The 25,311-nt window shown below is 34.2% G+C and overlaps 1 protein-coding gene across 3 annotated transcripts in view; it reads right to left on the bottom strand.

Annotated features, from left to right (window-relative positions):
- Window positions 1-2,033: 2,033 nt before the first annotated feature.
- LOC149784997 (putative phosphatidate phosphatase) overlaps window positions 2,034-25,311 on the bottom strand; it is a 38,032-nt gene continuing 14,754 nt past the window's right edge. For 2 of the 3 annotated variants that reach the window (XM_089978690.1, XM_089978693.1), the window contains exons 4-6: window positions 16,876-16,933; window positions 14,888-15,064; window positions 2,034-7,031 (exon numbers count right to left, since the gene is read on the bottom strand). In XM_089978690.1, coding sequence (XP_089834816.1) covers window positions 6,810-7,031; window positions 14,888-15,064; window positions 16,876-16,933 — 457 coding nt within the window. In that variant the 3' untranslated portion in view covers window positions 2,034-6,809. The remainder of the gene's footprint in view (window positions 7,032-14,887; window positions 15,065-16,875; window positions 16,934-25,311) is intronic. The other variant, XM_089978691.1, reaches the window with a different exon arrangement.

Genomic DNA, 25,311 nt, shown 5'->3' on the forward strand with positions numbered 1-25,311 from the left:
TTAATCTAAAAATGTCCATGTAATTTAACGTGGATTTTCTCACATGAATTTACTGCAGCAATTTTATAATGATCTTGCATGGAATATTAATTGACAAGCAAGCAGAATAAAATAAATCATTGCCATTTAAAGGTATGTATAATAAAATTCTAAAAAGTGACAACTGTAACATGACCTGTATGACTTGTACTTTAAATGCATTGAACTCTTTGACAGCACTGAGACCTTGCACAGACTGATAGAAAATTTTAATATCAGTAGATATTAACCATTTTAATTTGATGTTCACCAATTTCCCCTTGAACCATAGTTGTGTATTATTACATTCCCTTTAATTTCATGTCTTATACTTTCTTGTATTTCAACCTTGTGCACTGAAAATGACAACTCTGATCTGTTATTAAAAAGAAACAATAAATGCAGAGTTAATTCTATACACACAACAAATCATTGTTTGGCATAATTGTTGAAAGTTTGGAAAGGAAAAGAATTCTATAGGCATTTCAGTGAATTCATGTTCATATGGTGTATGCTAGAATAGGCAACTTGTGTTGCCGTTGTTATACACATACACATGATACTAACTGACAATGAAGTACAGCATACCTATTATATTTTCAGCATATGCTGAGCATATATAAAGGGGTTTTAGAAGCAGACACAAATGAAGAATCATAAAAATCTGCTGACATTGTCAGCACCATCTTAAAAATGACTGCTATGCCTCCCACTAATGTGGGCGTAACACTAAATTTAGTGAGCCATGGTAATGCAGATGGAATAACACTTCACTCTTATTTCAAGAGTCATGGTTTCAATAATAATAATAATAATGAGGACTTTGTATAGCGCCTAATCTTTAGAAACTCTAAGTGCTTTACAACATTAGATAACACCTATAAGATAAAAAAACAATAATATTATTACAAAAACAAACAACATGAAATTAGAAAAACATTAAAAAATAAAAAACATGCTGAGAATATTTCAGGTGATCAATACTCACCCTGGCCAGCCCAGGTTGCTGCCTTGGTGTGTCCCTAAGAAATGCAGTTAGCTTTTATTTCCTCTGCATTATATAGCTAATAATGTCTCTAAAGAGCTGTTAAAACCAACCGACGAACCAATAAATTAAAAAAAACTTAACATAGTCACTCTGGCATAAAAAGAGGATCATTGTGACCTTTTTGCTGGTAGTAACCACAGCTAGTAATGATGTCTGCATTGTGAAGGGCCCTTTTCACTTCATTTTACTTAGCTTATTCTTAAACAGAAGACTTTCCATTTGAAAACCAAAATTTGGAGATGGACAACCAAGAGCCATAACTCTTCTAAATCATAACATGAAACGAAAATTGAACTAACTCAGTACATACAGGTGTACAATAACTTTTTCTGAAGATCGCATTCAGTATCTCATCAATATACAGGTGTTCAATAGCTTTTGCTGAAATTAAGTATTCCTTAGTAAAGTTATGCTGTGAAAAACAAAGTCAGGTCCATGGCAATAAGAGATCATAACTCTTATGTGAAACACTTTTAATTAAAACTGCTGAATGTCTCATCAAAATAAAATTGAAGTTCACATCTGATGGAAATGTAACAAAGTGATATATAGTGGTAGAGCATCTGCCTTGGATGCAGGAGGTCGCAAGTTCAAACCCCAGCCGAGTCAAACCAAAGACTTACAATAAATGGTACTAAAAGCTGCCACTTTTGGTGCTCAGCATTAACAGGTTAGTGTTAGGACTGGTCGGTCTGATGTCAGGATAATGTGACTGGGTGGGACATCATGCTACACGTCTAAATTACACACAAATACAAATATATATATATATATATATATATATATATATATATATATATATATACACACATACACACACAACAGCATAAAAATTCAAGCTAAATTTAAAATGTTATTGTTGATACCTAGGCTAACCGAGCAAGGAGAAAAAACAACAACAACATTAGAACAGTGATACCTAGAACTAACTAAACTTAGCAGCCATTATAAAAATAAATAACAACAATTTTTTAAACATCATTTATTTCAATACTCCAACAATACAGATATTGTAACTTTCAAATATACTATACAAAAATGTTAGCAAAATAATTATTGTAGATTTCTTCTGTCAAGCAATACTGGACAAAATACATACCAGATGTTGCAGATGAGCAACTTATGAATGATATACAAATTTAAATATGCTAAATTATCAGAATTTTGGAACTAAAGATTAGAAGTTATTGTTATCATATAAATCATACCCAGTTATTAAACGCAGTGATAGTCTCAAAATGCAGAAAAAAAACATTTTAATTTTGCAAGGATGAAGCTCAATTAGGATTTGATGGAATAGATACTTTTCACTGCTAGATCTCACAAAAATAACAGGTTTTGATTTAATGAAGCACTACACCACCTTTTAAGTTTCACCTAATGAAGTTTGCTAAAGCAGCAATTTTAAGTATAAAAGTCTCGAAAATACAAGAAATGTTCATGAAAAATTACATGGAGTGGTGTACAGGCTGAAAATGAAATTCATAGCAAAATGTATCAATGATGATACAAGTTTCACTGGGGTTATTCATCTATTATAAGTTTTTATACATGGTTGTATTACAAAGTTAAAGAATCATGTTTAAAAGCAAAAGTATAGTTTGAAAACAAGAAATTAATGAAAATAAAATGTGTAAAAATTATTCATGCCATACAAATCATAAAAAGTGATATGCATTAATAAAAATTAGGAAAACCAACGATACTCATACCTAGACCCCAGAATCGTTAGGTTTCTTAATTACCCTGAGTGCAAGCCATTTATCAAGAAACTTACTCTAGAATAAAAGTTATTTTACAAAACTCATTTTCCTTTGAGTCACACTGATCTTGACCTTCAATTATTTTGACCCCCCAGATCAATAAGCCTCTTCCATACCTAAAATGTATCCACTCCACATCCTTTGGTCTAGAACTTCATGTAATTATGCAAAGACTATTTTTCTTTTTTCATTTAGTGATCTTGACCTTTGACATTTTTACCCCAAAATCAATCGACTTCTTTCTTACCCAATGTCTGAGTCATCCACAAATATTAGTAAAGTGACATGGTGTAGAACTGACACTTTTGTGCAGAAACAATTTTTCTTATTTCAGTCAATGACCTAGACCTTTTGGACCCCAAAATCTAACATTTTCTTTCTCACCCCCAAGTGCAAGCCATCCACAACGTTTGGTAACTGTAGCTAGTGGAGAACTCAAGTTACTTTGCGGAAATAAAATTCATAACAGACACACAAATGTACAGATATAATATGATCTTGTGGACTTATAAAATTATGCATAGACATTAAAAATGAAAGTGCTAAAGGTATCTTTCAGCACACTAATTATGAAGGATAATTTTAATTTATTAGGCATGCAAAAGTTTACTTAAATGAGTAAACAATGGAATGGTGTTCAGTGAATTAAGTGAAGATGAGCTATTAAAATAAATATGCAACAAAATAAAATTCATGGATATTCAAACTTACTAAAGTGTCAGCCATGGACATTGCTACATATCCATAGTTACTATTTTAATTTTCTTCTAACAATAACTGTATCTACACCAATGAATTTTAACTTATATTGACACTAGTTTAATAATGATACTACGGACTTGGATCTGACTCTTCTAAGAAAAGAAACACAAGTTAATCAATTGAAATTCAAAAATAAAGATTAAATATAACTTTTTAAACCATGTTACTTTTACTTTAAAAGAAAAACTTAATTTTTGGCCCCCAGTTTCTCATTGGTTAAATGACTATAATCTAAAGACACAAATTCTAGATATTGATGTTTCTCACTTTGTTTGAAGCAGCGAAGTACAAGATGATGATGTTCATATAAAAGTTACGGTACATTTGTACAGGTAGCAGGGATGTGCAAGGTGATTATGGTGATTTTAGTTAAGGTATCTTTGTAGAAGTAGACACTACATATCACACAGAATACAAACAATCCCAGGTGAGGTCCCATCTTAAATCTAAATCTGTATGCAAAATTTTAATTTTCTAAAAGCATAATTAAGAGAGTAATTGCGCTGAAACAAATTTATGTTGATCCAACATTCAATGGCCATACCTCATGAAACAATGAAGAAACCGGATAATCCAACATTCAATGGCCACAAATCATGAAACAATGATGGAAGCTGATAATCCAACATTCAATGGCCATAAATCATGAAACGATGATGAAAGCTGATAATCCAACATTCAATGGCCATAAATCATAAAACAATGAAGAAACCTGATAATCCAACATTCAATGGCCATAAATCATGAAACAATGATGGAAGCTGATAATCCAACATTCAATGGCCATAAATCATAAAACAATGAGGAAACCTGATAATCCAACATTCAATGGCCATAAATCACGAAACAATGATGAAAGCTGATAATCCAACATTCAATGGCCATAAATCATAAAACAATGAAGAAACCTGATAATCCAACATTCAATGGCCATAAATCATAAAACAATGAAGAAACCTGATAATCAAACATTCAATGGCCATAAATCATGAAACAATGAAGAAAACTGATAATCCAACATTCATTGGCCATAAATCATGAAACAATGAAGAAAATTGATAATCCAACATTCAATGGCCATAAATCATGAAACAATGATGGAAGCTGATAATCCAACATTCAATGGCCATAAATCATGAAACAATGAAGAAACCTGATAATCCAACATTCAACAGCCATAAATCATGAAACAATGAAGAAAACTGATAATCCAACATTCAATGGCCATAAATCATGAAACAATGATGGAAGCTGATAATCCAACATTCAATGGCCATAAATCATGAAATGATGAAGAAAGCTGATAACCAAATTCTGCATGTTTTATCGCTTCTGTTGAAGTTTTATCTCTATCAAGCTTTATAAAAAAATTTCTTGAAAGTCGATAATACTTAAGAGTATGGAACCGAGGTTTGATCAAAATCAAAGCTGCCTACTAAATTTGTTTAAAATCCAATGTGGGAGTTATTGTGCAGAAACAAAAATGGAGGGGGCTGACAATCAGGAATCACTAACTAACTCAGGTAAATGATATAAAATGCCACTAATTAATTTACCAAGGTCTCATGATTATCAAGCTGCATATCAAATTAAGTTTTAATACAGTGATAATTAAGAAAATTATTGTGATAAAAAGTGGGTGTATCTGACAGACAATCAATGCAATAACTTCTCTTATCGATGATGAATAATAATAACAATCAAACCAAGGTCAAGGTCAATAGCTATAGTATAGAAAATATCTCTGAAATGCAATAGTAATTACACATGTTATTGTGCAGAAATCGAAGTATGTAGGTCAAACAATCAGAGGCTTCAATTCTGCTAAATCGTGAAACAGAAGTCAAACAGGGTTTAATAAAATTCAAGCTCGACACCAAATCAGGTTGAAATCCAATAATGTTTAGGAAATATATTGTGCTGAAAATGGTGATAGGTGGATCTGACAATATAATGCAAGAACTCAACTAAATGATGACAGAACTGTAAAAATCAAATTTGGCCAAGGTCTCTTCAATATCATGCTATATACCCAATCTGGGTGAAATTTAACAAATAATTAAGGGCATAATCATGCAGAAATGAAAGTGGGACAGACTGATGGAAGGATCAAGGGACAGGCCAATTTAATATTCCCCAAAATTAGTTTTAAATTATTAATAATTTTATATCAGCAGATTTTATAACCATGTCAATTACATTACCTAATCTATATACAACAAAACCTGTTGAATTCCTCTGGAAATATAAAGCATCTACTGTAGAAGTCAGAATTATTTAATTGATTTATCTTTGCACTGAACATCTGTGATGTATTTTCAAAGTTTTTCTACATTTTTGTACTTTTACACCACCGAGGATTCCAAGTCAATTCTGATTTTACATGTCAGGTTTTTTTTGGCTAACATAACTTGTACTCTTTGTCCTTTTGATTACTAAAGTCATTTTTTATTGCGCTTACAGGTGCACAATGACAAAAAGGTGCACCAAGTTCAAGCTTTCATAGAACACTCACTGGATGTGCCTCAGGTGTACTAGGCAGGCTCTTTTCAATCCTCACAGCATAAGTTGGTCAAATGGGAACTTGGTCAACTGTCCTGCGGAAACAATTGAAAAGCAGAGGAAAAAAGGGCATTCAATCTAAGGCTTTGGTTACTAAAGTCCTGATTAGGTAATATATTCAGAGAAATAAAATCTGCTGATATAGAAATGTTCATAATTTAAGAATGTGTGAAAGGATACATGATGGTCAAAAGAACCATACAATTATCTGTCTTGGCCATATGACCAAAAAACACGGTGTAATAACTAGACTGATGAACACATGAAATCTGACGTAATCCTACATCAACGAGACAGAAGTATAAAAAATGGTTGGCAAGTGACCCGATATATAAAGAACTTCTATTATGCATCAAAGTCTTACTATATAAAATGTTTTGTTAAGTACAAGTTTTTGCTTTGATGTGTAAATGTTGCAAATTATTCTGTTGTGATACAAGGACACTGATAACATAAAGTGCTTACAATTTACTTTAGCTGAATCATTTTCCACCCTCAGATTCATTTTGAATATTTTTATTGTGTTTATTGTTTGTTGTGAAAAAAAAAGTTAACATAGTTTATCACATCCTCACAGGACTAGTAGACCATTTATCACATTCTCACTGGGCCAGTAGCCCATTCATCACATTCTCACTAGGTCAGTAGCCCATGTATCACATTCTCACTGGGCCAGTAGCCCCTGAACTCTCTGAAACAGTGGCTTTAGCATATCTGTTTCCCTGTACCTCTTCAGTCAGTGAATTTCTTTCTTTATTTTCCTCACCATGGCTCAACACTGCTAAATCTGACATACCGGTATTAGTTTCATTATCAGCTCCGAGAGATGTGCATAAACCTTGTGAATTGCATGGCAGGAGGCTTGATACCTGTAAAGCCTGAAGATGAAGAGTTGCATATCATATTAATGTCAAGGGTTACTGACATTCTAGTAATTTTTAATACGTGAAAAAAGAATAACTACATTTTTCTGAGTACAAAACATTAATTGTAAAACAAAATTATTATTATTTTGGAGTAATTACCATGTATGAAAAATAAAGGGATCAGACCTGAGAAAAGTCTAAATGACCTAAAATACTTATGGACCAAACAGGCCAAATGTAAACAATAAATGTACTGTTGTTGTCTTCTTTTGATCCCACCTCATGATTCTGTTACAATTAAACACCTCATGATTCTAATTACAATTAAACACATCATGATTCTAATTACATTTAAACACCTCATTATTCTAATTACATTTAAACACCTCATGTTTCTAATTACAATTAAACACCTCATGATTCTAATTACATTTAAACACCTCATGATTCTAATTACATTTAAACACATCATGATTCTAATTACATTTAAACACCTCATGATTCTAATTACAATTAAACACCTAATGATTCTAATTACAATTAAACACCTCATGATTCTAATTGCAATTAAATACCTCATGATTCAAATTACATGATTCAAATTACAATTAAACACCTCATAATTATATTACAACTAAACACCTCATGATTCTAATTACGATTAAACACCTCATGATTCTATTACAATTAAACACGTCCTGATTCAAATTACAATTAAACACCTCATAATTCTATTACAATAAACACCTCATGGTATGAATTACAATTAAACACCTCATGATTCTAGTTACAATTAAACATTTCACAATTCTAATTGTACTTAAATTCCTCCTGATTTTAATTACAATTAAACACCTCAAGATTTGAATTACAATTAAACACCTCATGATTCTAATTACAATTAAACACCTCATGATTCTAATTGTACTTAAATTCCTCCTGATTCTAATTGCAATTAAACATCTCATGATTTGAATTACAATTAAACACCTCATGATTCTAATTACAATTAAATTCCTCCTGATTCTAATTACAATTAAATTCCTCATGATTCTAATTACAATTAAACACCTCATGATTCTACTTACAACAAAACACCTCCTGATCTAGTTGCAATTAAATTTTTCATGATTCTAATTATAATTTTTTTTACAAACATGTTCAAAAAACTTTTGTTACTAGTGAATGTATCATTGCTTGGAAAAAAAACACACCAGAAGTTGAGATACTGTGCATATTACACACTATTATACATCAGGTTGATTTATCGATAATGTTAATATATCTTTCTTACATTATTTACATACAAAATACATTATTTACTTTTAAATAACATGTCTGTTAACAGAAACTATTATTTGTAACATTTTATTTTAAAGAAACACAATTTCAAGTTTGTATATCACAGCATAGTTTCTCAGTCTGTGTGGATCCTACAAAAGCATTTCATGATCATGTCCAGGCCGTATATCCTTTATAGATATTTTCATCATGTATTTCCAGGCAGCATGTCTGCTTCCTTTACAGATATTTTCATTATGTATGTTCAGGCAGCATGTCTGATTCCTGTATAGATATTTTCATCATTTATGTCCAGGCAGCATGTCTGATTCCTGTATAGATATTTTCAACATGTATGTCCAGGCAGTATGTCTGCTTCCTTTATAGATATTTTCATTATGTATGTCCAGGCAGCAAGTCTGCTTCCTTTACAGATATCTGCATCATGTATGTCCAGGCAGCATGTCTAATTCCTGTATATATATTTTCATCATGTATGCATTATGTATGTCCAGGCAGCAAGTCTGCTTCCTTTACAGATATCTGCATCATGTATGTCCAGGCAGCATGTCTAATTCCTGTATATATATTTTCATCATGTATGTCCAGGCAGCATGTCTGCTTCCTTTATAGATATTTTCATTATGTATGTCCAGGCAGCAAGTCTGATTCCTTTATAGATATTTTCATCATGTTTGTCCAGGCAGCATGTCTGCTCCCTGTATAGATATTTTCAACATGTATGTCCAGGCAGTATGTCTGCTTCCTTTATAAACATTTTCATCACGCTTCTCTAAGCAGTAGGTCTGCTTCCTTTATAAACATTTTCATTATGTATGTCCAGGCAGCATGTCTGATTCCTGTATAGATATTTTCATCATTTATGTCCAGGCAGCATGTCAGATTCCTGTATAGATATTTTCAACATGTATGTCCAGGCAGTATGTCTGCTTCCTTTATAGATATTTTCATTATGTATGTCCAGGCAGCAAGTCTGCTTCCTTTACAGATATCTGCATCATGTATGTCCAGGCAGCATGTCTAATTCCTGTATATATATTTTCATCATGTATGTCCAGGCAGCATGTCTGCTTCCTTTATAGATATTTTCATTATGTATGTCCAGGCAGCAAGTCTGATTCCTTTATAGATATTTTCAACATGTTTGTCCAGGCAGCATGTCTGCTCCCTGTATAGATATTTTCAACATGTATGTCCAGGCAGTATGTCTGCTTCCTTTATAAACATTTTCATCATGCTTCTCTAAGCAGTAGGTCTGCTTCCTTTATAAACATTTTCATCATTTATGTCCAGGCAGCATGTCTGATTCCTGTATAGATATTTTCAATATGTATGTCCAGGCAGTATGTCTGCTTCCTTTATAGATATTTTCTTTATGTATGTCCAGGCAGCAAGTCTGCTTCCTTTACAGATATCTGCATCATGTATGTCCAGGCAGCATGTCTAATTCCTGTATATATATTTTCATCATGTATGTCCAGGCAGCATGTCTGCTTCCTTTATAGATTTTCATTATGTATGTCCAGGCAGCAAGTCTGATTCCTTTATAGATATTTTCATCATGTTTGTCCAGACAGCATGTCTGCTCCCTGTATAGATATTTTCAACATGTATGTCCAGGCAGTATGTCTGCTTCCTTTATAAACATTTTCATCACGCTTCTCTAAGCAGTAGGTCTGCTTCCTTTATAAACATTTTCATCATGTATGTCCAGGCAGTATGTCTGCTTACTGTATAAATATTTTCATCACGCTTGTCCAAGCAGTAGGTCTGCTTACTGTATAGATGTTTTCATCATATATGTCCATGCAGTATGTCTGCTTCCTGTATAGATATCTTCATCACGCTTCTCTAAGCAGTAGGTCTGCTTCCTTTATAGATATTTTCATCATATATGTCCATGCAGTAGGTCTGCTTACTGTATAGATGTTTCCATCATATATGTCCAGGCAGTATGTCTGCTTCCTGTATATATATTTTTATCATGCATGTCCAAGCAGTAGGTCTGCTTACTGTATAGATGTTTCATCATGTTTGTCCAAGCAGTATGTCTGCTTCCTGTATATATATTTTTAACATGCATGTCCAAGCAGTAGGTCTGCTTACTGTATAGATGTTAATATATATGTCCAAGCAGTAGGTCTGCTTACTGTATAGATGCTTTCATCATATATGTCCATGCAGTATGCCTGCTTACTGTATAGATGTTTCATCATGTTTGTCCAAGCAGTATGTCTGCTTACTGTATAGATGTTTTCATCATGTATGTCCAGGCAGTATGTCTGCTTACTGTATAGATGTTTTCATCATATATGTCCATGCAGTATGTCTGCTTACTGTATAGATGTTTCATCATGTTTGTCCAAGCAGTATGTCTGCTTACTGTATAGATGTTTTCATCATGTATGTCCAGGCAGTATGTCTGCTTACTGTATAGATGTTTTCATCATGTATGTCCAGGCAGTATGTCTGCTTACTGTATAGATGTTTTCATCATGTTTGTCCAAGCAGTATGTCTGCTTACTGTAAAGATGTTTTCATCATATATGTCCAAGCAGTATGTCTGCTTACTGTATAGATGTTTTCATTATATATGTCCAAGCAGTATGCCTGCTTCCTGTATAGATGTTTTCATCATGTTTGTCCAAGCAGTATGCCTGCTTCCTGTATAGATATTTTTATCACATTTGTCCAAGCAGTATGTCTGCTTCCTGTATAAATGTTTTCATCATGTATGTCCAGGCAGTGTGTCTGCTTCCTTTATAGATATCTGCATCATGTTTGTTCCGATAGTATGTCTGCTTCTTTTATAGATATTTTCTTCATGCATGTCTAGACAGTATGTTTGCTTCCTGTATAGATATTTGCATCCTGTATGTCCAAACAGTCTTTTTACTTCCTGTATTGATATTTTCATCATGTATGTTCAGGCAGTATGTCTGACTCCTTGATATATATATTTTCATCATGTACATATATGAAACAGTTGGTAACAATACAATCCTAGAGATGTTTTATTCAAACAGTCAGATATATTCAACAAGGGTATGTCTTAAAAAATGTCCGATATTTTCGACAAAAACTAGACTTAAGAAGAGAATCCTTACATAATAATGAAACAAACACAAGCTGAATGATAGGCACATTGTAATCACTGTCTGCTGTTCAGTAACCCAAGTGGGTAGGTAAAAGGAAAAGCTGAATTTCTGATTGATTGGCATCATTTTAGCGACAGTAAACTATTTACATTTAGACATTTTTGGTAATGCTGCAGACTTAATTTCTTTGCAGCTGTGTTATGTTGGCAATGTGACAAAGACTGTCAAAGTTACAGGAGTTTGTAGTGTTGCTTGCAATTTACCTGTAAATAATACATGTAAATGTATTATTGATTTGGAAATTGTAAGCAACAATATGACCCCTCTTTGCCAAAATTATGTGTAACCTGATTCCTACAGCAACTGTAATCTCATTATCTAAGTACAATAAAAATATAAATGAGCTTGCAATAATTTGTATTGTTTTAGTGAAGGTATGTGTGAGAGAGACAAATATGTTTTTGTTTTTGTGTTGAATGCCATTTTTCAGCACATGCTCGGCTATACATGGTGGTCAGTATATCGAAGAACCCAGGAAACTATGGTAAGAACCACTGACCCATGGGAAGCTACTGGCAAGCTTCCTCATATAACCACATTGTCTGGGCCCGAGACTCACACCCACATGGACAGAGGTGAGATGGTAGTGATCTGTAAAGGTGATCGCTTTCAACCACATGGCCATCCAGGGCCCCAGAGTGACAAATGAATCTACACTGTATGATAGTATGTATTCAGAAATTTGTCTTGTAGCTTTTGGAGACAGAAAAAGAGACAGAAGTGGACCTTAGAATATATTCTCAGTGAAATGTTAAACTGATAAGAAACATCAAATCATTTAAAGAACTCTTGCATTAAAATGCTCGATCTCTACTGTGCTTCTCTGTGACAGTGAAGTCCTTAGAAAAGGTGATACAATTAGTAAAGTCATATCATGTATGGACTGAAACCATGGGCAAAGCAAAAACAGTTAAAGACCTTAAAAGGTAATATATAAGAATCAAATTCAGAGTCAGAAATTGATCAAGAATGCAGCAAATGATTATTGACTAAATAGCACAAAGCTTTGTGAACTATGAGCCCACTTACTAAATCCTTTTAAATAGGCACAGCCATAACTAATACTTTTTTCATTCTCAATCCACAATGGTGATGTCTGAAATATCTCTTATATTAAGAAACGTAGCTTCAAAAATTTTTTTTAATAAGAAATGCAATAAAAATATGACATTATCTTTTTAATTATGATACAATTTCTATTGTTTAATGACATTCTTTAAAAAAAAGTAACTGGGCTAACTTATCACAATAATTGCAACAGTAATTCCAAAAGCACTGCCACAATATGACTAACTTATCGCAATAATAGCAATACACTGAAGTAATTCTGATAACAATAACACAAGTAATTGCACTAACTTATTACAATGATTGCAGTAGCAATGAAACAAGTAATTAGGTTAAATTACCACAATGATTGCAAGTCCAATAACAATGAAACAAGTCATTGGGCTAAATTACCACAAAGATTGCAATTCCAATAACAATGAAACAAGTAATTAGGCTAACTTACCACAATGATTGCAATTCCAATGACAATAACACAATTCATTGGCCTAAATTACCACAATAATTGCAATTCCAATTGGGGCCCTGAGTGGCTGAGTGGTCTAAAGTACTTACCGTTCTGGATCACTGCCATCTCACCTCTGTCTGCGTGGGTTCGAGTCCAAGGCTCGGCTAGCGTGGGTACATGGGAAAGCCTGCCAGTAGCTTCTCGTGGGTTGGTGGTTCTTACCTGGGTTTTCCAGGGTTCTTCCTCCACCAGTTACACTGGCCGTCATGTATAGCCTATCTTGTGCTGAAAAATGGCATTAAACCCTAGAACAACAACAACAACAGCAACTCCAACAATAATCAAACAAGTAAATAGGCTAAATTACCAAAATAATAGCACTATCTTGCAGCAATTCTGATAACAATACCACAATAATTGGGATAACTTACCACAATGATTGCAATTCCTATAACAATGAAGGAAGTAATTGGACTAAATTAACACAATGGTTACAACAGTGTGTGTGTGTGATTTGGATTTTTAACATACCTTTAACAATTTTTCAGTCATATCACTACAATGTCTGCAGTGTGGCAGCTTATAGTGAAGTCTAGCACTGGGGCATCATGCCATAGACATGGAGCATCATGTCCCACCCAGTCACATTATCCTAACAACAGGCTGACCAGTCCTAACACTAATCTCTTAATGCTGAGTGCCTAGAGAGGCAGCTGTAAGTACCATTTTTTATAAGTCTTTGGTATGACTCAGCCGGGGTTCAAACTTGCAACCTCCCACACCTGAGGCAGGCACCCTAATCACTAGGCCACTGGAGTGGTTGGTTGCAATAGTAATTCCAATAACAAGGCCACATGTAATATGGCTAACTTACCACAATTACAGCAATAGTAAATCCTATAACAATGCCACAAGTAACTCAAGTTTATCCACTGTCCTACATGAAGATAAGACAGCAACTGCTTAGGGTCATGTTTTGGTGACCTTTGAATTGGCCCATGGAAATGCAGCTTTCAAAAATGTGACTGAATCAAATCATTCAGCACACACTGATGCTCTTCATGGTGCAAGGGACGGTAATTATATACAAATTTAATGCCACATACACCTGCTTAATATAAAAATTCATAAAAAATAAAATACACAAGTGAGGTAAAAAAGATCCATATTTTTTATAAGTATAATAAAGCGAAATATAGGAATATGATTCACTTGACCTGACAAGTCAACGGAAGTTCACAGAATAAAAAGTTTATGCACCCCAGCTCCAAATTTACACACACATTTCACATCTGAAGGCCAATTTTGACATCACATGATGCCACTTTGCAAATGCAAGCCATTTCCTTGGGGAATAATTTTGTAAAATGATGTGTACTTAATAGCTTTAAGCAATTCAAAGTAGTTATCATTCATGCAGTATTGAGATATTTTACTTGCCTTGAACCAATGTGTCTATTGCTATGCATGGCTAGCACTGCTTTCTAGCCCAGTCTTGGTATTTCATTGGCTACATATTGTGGAGTGACTATGGGATGTGTACATGCCTCACATCAATTTCAAGAACAACACAAGCCTGAAACACCCAATTCACAAAAAATAATATATCCATATCTTTCATTATTAAACAAATAACAGCTCAAAAGTCATATCACAGCCGTAAGTTATGAAATTTGCCAGAGGCCAATTTGTAAAACTGTCCCTTGTCACCTCAGCTACACTGCTCATTCTCCAAAACACAAAAATATAAGACTTCATCTGATTGGCAGATAAAATTAGCAAGGATGGTACTAACATAGCTCACCAGAACATGGTCCCTAAGCGGTTGCTGTCAGATCTTCATGTAGGACAGTGAAGACCTGATTTTGGTCAGAGTAAATGGGCTAACTTACCACAACAATAGCAACAGTAATTCCAATAAAAGAGCCACAAAGGACATCACTCCAGTGATGTTTGTAATCTGAGATGCGAGACAAACATGTATAGTATGCAGCATAGAGCATTAACACCTGAATGGCTGGCTTTAACAGGTTCTGCATCCTAACTTTCAGTTGTACTTGCAAATATATCTGAAGAAGAAAAAGAAAAAAATATTATAGGAAAAATAAGAGTTAAACAAGTACATAAATATTCATAGTAAATTAAGAAGATAATCCTGCACTTAACAAGCATGTGTGTGTGGTTTTTGAAAAGTTGCTCCTTATGTTCTTCAAAATACAAAAGGACTATGCAAATTACCTCACATATCCAGCCTGCCAAAGTCATAAAAAGATACACCACAACCATCTTAGCTTGTTTTAGCAACAATGATGCTACAATCTGCTTGCCTCAAAAGCCAGAGGAGAGTAGTCATCTCCTGGATAATGGCCAGATGAGAGTAGTCATCCCCTGGATAATGGTCAGATGAGAGTAGTCATCCCCTGGATAATGGCCAGATGAGAGTAGTCATTCCCTGGATACTGGCCAGATGAGAGTAGTTATCCCCTGGATGACCAGATAAGAGTAGTCATCCCCTGGATAATGGCCAGATGAGAGTAGTCATCCCCTAGATAATGGCCACATGAGAGTACTCATCCCTTGGATAATGGCCAGATGAGTAGTCATCCCCTGGATAATGGCCAGATGAGAGTAGTCATCCCCTGGATAATGGCCAGATGAGAGTAGTCATCCCCTGGATAATGGCCAGATGAGAGTAGTCACCCACTGGATAATGGCCAGATGAGAGTAGTCATCCCCTGGATAATGGCCGGATGAGAGTAGTCATCCCCTGGATAATGGGCAGATGAGAGTAGTCATCCCCTGGATAATGGGATTAGTTTCAAAATCATACTGCCAACAGTTACTACTTTTGCTCAAACTGGAGTGCATACTTTACATGAAAGTCTTCCAAACTTCACTTTTCCTAGTACCTCTTTCATTCCAAAGTGAATTCTTGGAGATTTCTTGCTACTGGGAAATATACAGCACTATTTTCTACATTTTTCTCATTCATTTTAATTACTTACAAATATTTACCACCTAACTTGTCAATGATAACTGTCTCTCAGCTCTTTTAGGAAGGGCATTACCGCACTCTGCCTAGGCCTCTAAGATGGATACCATCACACTCCCATTCCTTTAACAATCACTGTCCCAAAAAAGAGTCTTTCATACATCAATCAAAGAGATTTTCCAGCTTTTGTCTCCAGAGTTTTGTTCATTCCCCTATCTAAACTGTGGAGTTCAACTCCAGAAACAAAAGTGTGACAGATGGACTAATTATACTCACTTTGTTTCCATATTGTTTCCATGGCAATATAAAAATACCGCATTAAAAAATTATAAGTACCAAAATGAACCTGAACACAGATTGTTTGATATATGTACCTACATTTGGCTGAAATACCTTGAATGGTCTAGAATTATAAATATTTATGGACAGAATGATGGATGACATACCGACAGATGGACATAGCAACAGCTAAACTCCCTACCCATTTTATATTTTGGTCAGGGTGGGGAATAAATAAAGTTATATGTCCTGAAAGGGTTAATATAATCAATAACCCCTGAGAAGTTCCATATCGAGAAAAGACCAGTTGGGTTTCAAATTTAAAGTACTGACACACTATGCGCTTTTCACCAATCTCTAGTCATTATAATTTAACTTTATGTGCATGATAGTTCCATTTTTGTATCAGATACATGGTCCCAATCTCATCTATCTCATGATAATCCCTGATATACATATATATTTGGGTTTAAATATTTTCAGTTTTTTTATATCTAAATTCTGTGTACCAGTAATAATATTTCAGTCACTAAAATTCAGTATGTAATGTGTACCAGACTAGGCAGTAAAGGTATAGGAACTGTCAGTGTGACTTAAAAGAAAACTTACCACTGTGTATACAGCTGCATATGTAGAAAATGATGCATGTCCTGAAGGAAAGGATAACCTGAAATTATAAAGTTTTAAGTAATCATAACTCAAATGCTTTGAAAGAATACATAATTTTCTACATAGTATCCTTGTTAATAATAAATAATATTGTCTTGCATAAGTTTTCTTGTAACTGGGTATTTGAACATTTCAATAAAATACTACAAACTAAAGTAACAATGAAAGAAAAACTCTGCTGTCATTACAATACTGGTAAATATTATATAAAATGAATTAGACAAAATACTGGAATTTAAAAAAAAACACACCAAAGGACAAAGTAATATAGGTATTAACAAGAAATGAACTTCTCACAAGAAAACAAACTTAACTGTACATATTTATTAAAAGAACAGGAGTTTTGTAGTTCTCAACATTTAATGTGATCAATAAAGAATGGTAACAAAAACAAACGAAATGGTTCATGTAGATTACAATTACTTCACTTTGCTGATATGGCGATGCTGTAATTCCCATGATGTACAGTCATAACCCATGATGTACAGTCATATCCAATTTGATGAGTACAAACAGCAGGGTAAAATGAAAACCCCACTTAATATCAATAGTGGAAACAGTGACTTAATTTTAAAGGTAGGTGATATTACCTACTTTTGATATCATGGTACAGTACTCTTCAGGATACATGTACATATCAGTAAGTGTACATGTACATATCATTTAACAAGTATACATGTACATATGCATCAATGTGTACATGTATATATCATGTACATTTCAATTAACAAGTGTACATGTATGTATCAACAAGTTTACATGTACATATCAATCAACAAGTGTACATGTACATATCAATAATGAAAGTATCAGCGAAACTCACTTAAGCTCGCAATATACATGATCCCCATTTCACGAAAAATTGATCAGAGACATACATTTGTTGTGGTAGTTTACAGTATTGGGACACCCTCCCATTTGTTTGTGCCTACAAACAATTTTAAAAGCAAAAGCCATCAAGGATATAAAAAAATGCATGAATCTGTATCCTTAACTGCACAAGCAACAATGTTCCAGAAACTTACTAAAGTATACAAAGTTTACATAATCATGAAAAAGTAGGTAAAAGAAGTATTCCAGGATTTATGTATGAAAAAAAGGGTAAAAGAACTCAAGGATTTATGCATGAAAAAAGAATCCCAGGATTTATGCATGAAAAAAGTATGCAATAAAAGTATCCCAGCATTTATGCATGAAAAAAGGATGCGAAAAAAGTATCCCAGGATACTGGAATCATCACACAGATAATGTCTGTAACATTAGAACTTGGAATCATTACACACATCAAGTCTGTAAGATTACACCTTGGAATCATCACACAGATCATGTCTGTAAGATTACAACTTGGAATCATCACACAGATAATGTCTGTAACATTATAACTTGGAATCATTACACACATCAAGTCTGTAAGATTACACCTTGGAATCATCACACAGGTCATGTCTGTAAGATTACAACTTGGAATCATCACACAGATAATGTCTGTAACATTAGAACTTGGAATCATTACACACATCAAGTCTGTAAGATTACACCTTGGAATCATCACACAGGTCATGTCTGTAAGATTACAACTTGGAATCATCACACAGATAATGTCTGTAACATTAGAACTTGGAATCATTACACACATCAAGTCTGTAAGATTACACCTTGGAATCATCACACAGGTCATGTCTGTAAGATTACAACTTGGAATCATCACACAGATAATGTCTGTAACATTATAACTTGGAATCATCACACAGGTCATGTCTGTAACATTACAACTTGGAATCATCACACAGGTCATGTCTGAAACATTACAACTTGGAATCATCACAGATCATGTCTGCAAGAGTACAACTTGGAATCATCACACAGGTCATGTCTGTAAGATTACAACTCGAAATCATCACACAGGTCATGTCTGTAACATTACAACTTGGAATCATCACACAGATAATGTCTGTAACATTGTAACTTGGAATCATCACACAGATAATGTCTGTAACATTATAACTTGGAATCATCACACAGATCATATCCGTAACATTACAACTTGGAATCATCACACAGATTAGGTCTGTAAGATTACAACTTGGAATCAACACACAGATAATGTCTGCATTACAACTATGAATCATGACAGACCATGTTTGTAAGATTACAACTTGGAATCATCACACAGGTCATGTCTGTAACATTACAACTTGGAATCATCACAGAGATCATGTCTGTAAGATTACAACTTGGAATCATCACACAGGTCATGTCTGTAATGTTACAACTTGGAATCATCGTACACACTGAGTCTATAACATTACAACTTGGAATCATCACAAAGATCAAGTCTGTAACATTACAAATTGGAATCATCACACAGATAATGTCTGTAAGAGTACAACTTGAAATCATCACACAGGTCATGTCTGTAACATTATAACTTGAATTTATCATACAGATAATGTCTGTAACATTATAACTTGTAATCATTGCATAAATCATGTCTGTAAAATTACAACTTGAATTCATCACACAGGTTATGTCTATAACATTATAACTTGGAATCATCACACAGATCATGTCTGTAAGATTACAACTTGGAATCATCACACAGGTCATGTCTGTAATGTTACAACTTGGAATCATCGCACAGACTGAATCTATAACATTACAACTTGGAATCATCACACAGATCAAGTCTGTAACATTACAACTTGGAATCATCACACAGATAAATGTCTGTAAGAGTACAACTTGGAATCATCACACAGATCAAGTCTATAACATTACAACTTGGAATCATCACACAGATATGTAACATTATAACTTGTAATCATTGCATAAATCATGTCTGTAATATTACAACTTGGAATCATCACACAGATCATGTCTGTAACACTACAACTTGGAATCATCACACAGGTCATGTCGGATCAAAAATATGACTTTCTAATGGGTTAACAAGCTCCAAAAATCTGAGTCATTATCACCTAATTAGCATGCACATATCTCACTCATCATCATACTTATCTGAGATCTTAATGAGGCAAGCATATATTATAAGTTTAATATTGGATCAGAAAAGCGGCCTACAGAGTGATAACAAGTTTAGCCAATCAGATGCAAGATCACCTTATTAATATACACAGATCTGACTCATTATGAACTTAACTGATATTTAGATGAAAAAAAAACATATTCCAAGCTGAATTCAAATCAGATAAAAATTATGGATTTCAGTGTGGTAATAAGCAATTGTTGATTGAAAGATGCAAAATACTCAATGAACAAAGGGCCATACCATAATTGGCCCAAGTACCAGGTGATCTAAAAATTACTGTTGATATATGAGAATGGTTATGTTTGGGTATTTTAAGAAACTGTTGATATCAATATTTTTATCTGACAATTTTAGATGACCTGCTAATGTCAATGAATGAAGCAGGTGTAAACACTATAACTATTTTAATGTTGAATGTTGATACTTCAGTAATGGTATGTCATTTTATTGAAGGAAAACGTAAGCTTGGTTTAGGTGTCAAAGTCCGTAACATAGAACAAAGAAATAAAGGGCAGGATAGGGAAGATTAGCATTCTTCTTATTGTTTAAGGCAGGAAAACATCTCCAAATCTGAAAACAAATACCATAATATTCTTTCTTTGTCCATAACATTTGAAAGAATGAAGTGAGTGGAATCTGTGTACCTGAAATAATTCTCAAGACTCTAAAATAGATTTTCACTTTCATCTGGGAATTGTATTTATAAATTAGGAAAATAAAAAGCAAACATATGCATAAATTTCAAATGAAAAACAAAGTTGGTTTTGGAAATGATTCCTGTATTATGAGATAGGCTGCCTGGTGTCTAGCTTTACACACCAACTGATAATACCAAATAGACTAGGGCACAAACATTGTGCTTTCAAGGGGAAGCTGGATATCTCTTTGCACACAAATATTTCTCTGATGTTATCATCACTCAGATAAAATCTAATATCTTATCTATTCTGATGACTTGCTTTGCTAGTTTTTTGGAAAGACAGTCAACTGCCAACGTGTGTACATATCATCCCAACTACTGCTTAAATAATTTAAAAAAACAGCATCTCCTAAAAATAAAATAGTTGTTCCCAATACATCCTATAAATATTTCTGAAGCTGCAGGTCTGTCGAAAGCTTTATTATCTTATAATTTTTCATAACTACTCACTGATACAGATTTTTGATTATTGCATCATTAAATTATGTCTATCCTAGATACCAACATGCAATGTAGCTGAAGTCAGAACTGTCAAGAAAGTTTGCAAGTTAGTTTCTGCCAAAAAAGGTGAAAAGTTATCAAGCTTAATTGAGTTAGAAGCTGGTGATGAGTAAAATAAATGCTCAATTGAGTTAGAAGCTGGTGAAGAGTAAAATGAAAGCTCAATTGAGTTAGAAGCTGGTGATGAGTACAATGAATGCTTAAGACCTGGTCAGTGCTGATGATGATGCTGAACATGACTGTCAAACTCCATGATGTAAAGTAACTCACTTGATAACAACAACGTTGAATTATTACTCAGTACGGAAGTGATCAACCCAAATTTTAAGGTACTTTTAGACAAAGCTATCTGTGACACAGACAAGGCTAAGAATGAATGAAATTATGCATTGTGCAAATTTTGAAAGTATAACTTCAATTAAGTTAATCTAATCCACAAGCAGCTAAAGCTGTGGTACCTTAGTGGCTTGTTTTCCAGACTTACAACCAAAATGTGTGAGTTCACATCCTACCATCAGATCAGCATGGGTCGACTGTCACAGCATGTCCTTGGGCAAAGTACTTTACTCCAACTGCATTCAACACAGTCAGCCACATTACATGGTTCATATAGAATGTTTCTTTCAAGGAGAATTTGCTCTTCAGGAACTGAACCACCACATATCCCTTTTGTTATATTCTGATTTTGTGCATCGTTTGTGTAAACGATGATCCTAGTTGCGGTCAGATTATAGTGAAAACACTAAGCGCAACTTGGTGAACAAGATGCTTTTTACACTGAGATTGAAAATATTAAATCTGACGCCAAATTTATGCGCATATATGCACATAATGGAATTAACACAATGATGTGTACCCAGTTAAACAACTAATACAAGGAAAAATGATATTGTTCCTAACTGAAATGAATTATAACATAAAACTTAGACATGAATAATCAACAAAAGTAAATGAACAGAAATCAAACGAATATGACTGACCACCTGAATAACGATAATGAGATTTTACTAGAATTGTGACAATGATAGATTTTCAAACAAATAATGATAATGGTGACCTTCACACAAATAAACACAATGATGATTTAACTTAAATAGTGATACTAATTTTTCACATGAATAGTGACGATGATGATCTTCACTCAAAAAGTGATAATGAAGGTTTTCGCTCAAATAGTAATAATGGTAAATAACCCAAAAGGGACATAACTGATGACATCCAGTTGATGACCACAAAGCATCTTCAGTTCACCGCTGTCAGGTGATCAAGGATCCACCATGAATGGTCTGCACCTTACAGTCTGCCTATAGATCCCAAGAACCCTTTTGTTCCCTGCAGGCCCATTGGTCCCAAAGCTTTAGTCCCTCAACACGAGATAACCACTATCTTCGTCTGAGCCAGTGTCACCACCAACAGCAGCACACTGGTTATATACTAGCCCAGAGTACCACTGCTCAACATCCAAATTAGCACCACAGCTAAGACCACACTTCCATCACAGTGCAAACACATAGCATAACTCCAACACAGACAGCTCTATAGCAGATATCAACACAGACAACGAAAAACAGTTTTACAGCTGATCAACACACACACCTCCAACACAGACAGTCAAACAGCTCTTTGCTGCCAAACTGCCTAACAATGCAAAAACAGACCTGGTAGACTTGGATATTTACAACAGCTCTACAGCTGAGAAACGCATTGTTTCCAAACTCATTCAAACACTGGCTGCAAGAACAACTCCTATACAGTACAAATACAGCACAGACACAGCACAGCTCCAACACACATCACTGACAAAGAAGAGCTTCAACACACGTCACAACTCCAACAAAGACGGTCAAACACCTCTTAGCTGCTAGACTGCCCAACACAGACTGGGTAGATTCTGACATTTCAACAGCTACATCTGAGAAACAGTGTCTCCAAACAGTCAACAACTCAATAGTTGTCAAACGGCTGCCCAAACACCTGAAAATATAATATCTGCAGCCTTGTGGTATACATGACATAGTCATGTATAATATGCAATGACGTATGTGATGCATGCACATATGTGATGCATGCACATACATGAAGTTGATTATTTCGTAGAAAATCATATCATCAGAACTACTGCACAAAATTAGCATAATAATGAGGTTCATATGTGAACCTTTATCTGACAAGAATCTTACAGAACTTAAAGTAGTAACATCCTCTCATCCCTTAATACATGCAACATTTAGGCAAATACAATACTTCTGTTCAGTTATACAATGACAAACTTGAAAAGAAACTATAACAAATCTATTAACACTGCATTATATGACAACTAAAATTCACTATAAACATCAAACACACCAATTCTAACCTATAAAATAGACAGGAAAAGAATACAATTTTATAATTCACATACCACTATAGCTGGAGATTTGCTCCATACAGTGGATCACTTACTGACAAGACTTTTCAGGTTCAATGGTTAGAATCTACCATAAGTCATAAGTACCCTGGCTATCATGTAATCCATGGCCAGTGAGCTCAAGGCGTACTGGTATTTTCATCATAAGCACTTTGCTCATGCAGCATGGAATGAACTGAACTCACTGTATTGAAATATACTGAAATAACCACCTTCGGGTAATGCTGTATGCAAAAACGAAACCCTAGTACATTTTAGCTCAGATATAATACATAAACATTAACTATACAAAATTCCATGACAATTTGATCCACCAAATTTTGTTCCATTTTATTTATTCATTCATCTTTCTGGATATGTAAATGATAAAAAAATTTAAAAGATGAAAGTTATATGTTTAGTTCAGTTTTGAGAGAATATAGGAAAAATTCAGAACTGTTCAACAAATTCAAAGTCTTTTCAAGGATCAAACCAATTTTTTGTACATTCAAGGATTTTTCAAGTCAACTCCTCATATTCAAGGATCTTTTAAGTCAACTACTCAAATTCAAGGAGCTTTTCAGCCAACTCCTCAAATTCAAGGAGCTTTCAAGTTAACTCCTCAAATTCAAAGAGTTTTAAAGTCAACTCCTCAAATTGAAGGAGACTTTCAAGTTTCAAGTTAACTCCTAAAATTAAAGGAGCTTTCAAGTCAACTCCTCAAATTCAAGGAGTTTTAAAGTCAACTCCTAAACTTGATGGAGCTTTCAAGTTAACTCCTCAAATTCAAAGAGCTTTCAACTCCTCAATTTCAATGAGCTTTTAAGTCAACTCAAAGTGAAGGAGCTTTCAAGTCAACTCCTCAAATTCATGCAGCTTTTAAGTCAAATCCTCAAATTGAAGGAGCTTTTAAGTCAACTCCTCAAATTCAAGGAGCTTTTAAGTCAACTTCTCAAATTCTATGAGTTTTACAATCAACTCTACATCAAATTCAATAAGTTTTCAATTTAACACAGAGGTTTGAAGCCAACTCTTCAAATTCAATGAGATTTCAAGCAAACACCTCAAATTCACTGAGTGTTAGCAAAATTCCTCTAATTCATAGGATATTCAAGTCAACTCGTAAAATTCAAGGAGTTCTCAAGTTTGTATCAACTATATATGAAGATTTTAAGGATGGCCATAAAAACTGCTATATACGACCATCCATTCAGATGAAGAAGCTTTTATAACATTTTTCACATTCTGGGCGGTCACATTGGCATCATTTTCATTTTGGACCAACTACTAACAGTTAGGGGGCCCTGAGTGGCCGAGTGGTCTAAAGCACTGTTCGTCACGGATCACTGCCATCTCACCTCTGTCTGCGTAGGTTCGAATCTCGGGCTCGGCCAATGTGGATATGTGAGAAAGCTTGCCGGTAGCTTCTCGTGGATCAGTGGTTCTTTCTGGGGTTTTCCTGGTTTCTTCCTCCACCATTAATACTGGCCGCCATGTATAGCCTATCTTGTGCTGAAATATGGCGTTAAAACCTAAAACAACAACAACAACAACAACAACTAACAGTTAGAAGTGTTTTAGTGAAAACCCCATCTCAATAAGAGTAGTGATAATAGGATTTTCAAGACAGCCACCAATGATCAGCTACGTTTTTATTTAAGCCCATCTTGGACAAGATAAGAAATCTGGTGAAAGAAACTATCAATATTCTTACATGTTGTATACAATGAATCAACAGTA

This window comes from Sinohyriopsis cumingii, chromosome 13, assembly GCF_028554795.1.
Source record: "Sinohyriopsis cumingii isolate HCF-2022 chromosome 13, ASM2855479v2, whole genome shotgun sequence".
In the NCBI taxonomy this organism is placed as follows: domain Eukaryota; kingdom Metazoa; phylum Mollusca; class Bivalvia; order Unionida; family Unionidae; genus Sinohyriopsis; species Sinohyriopsis cumingii.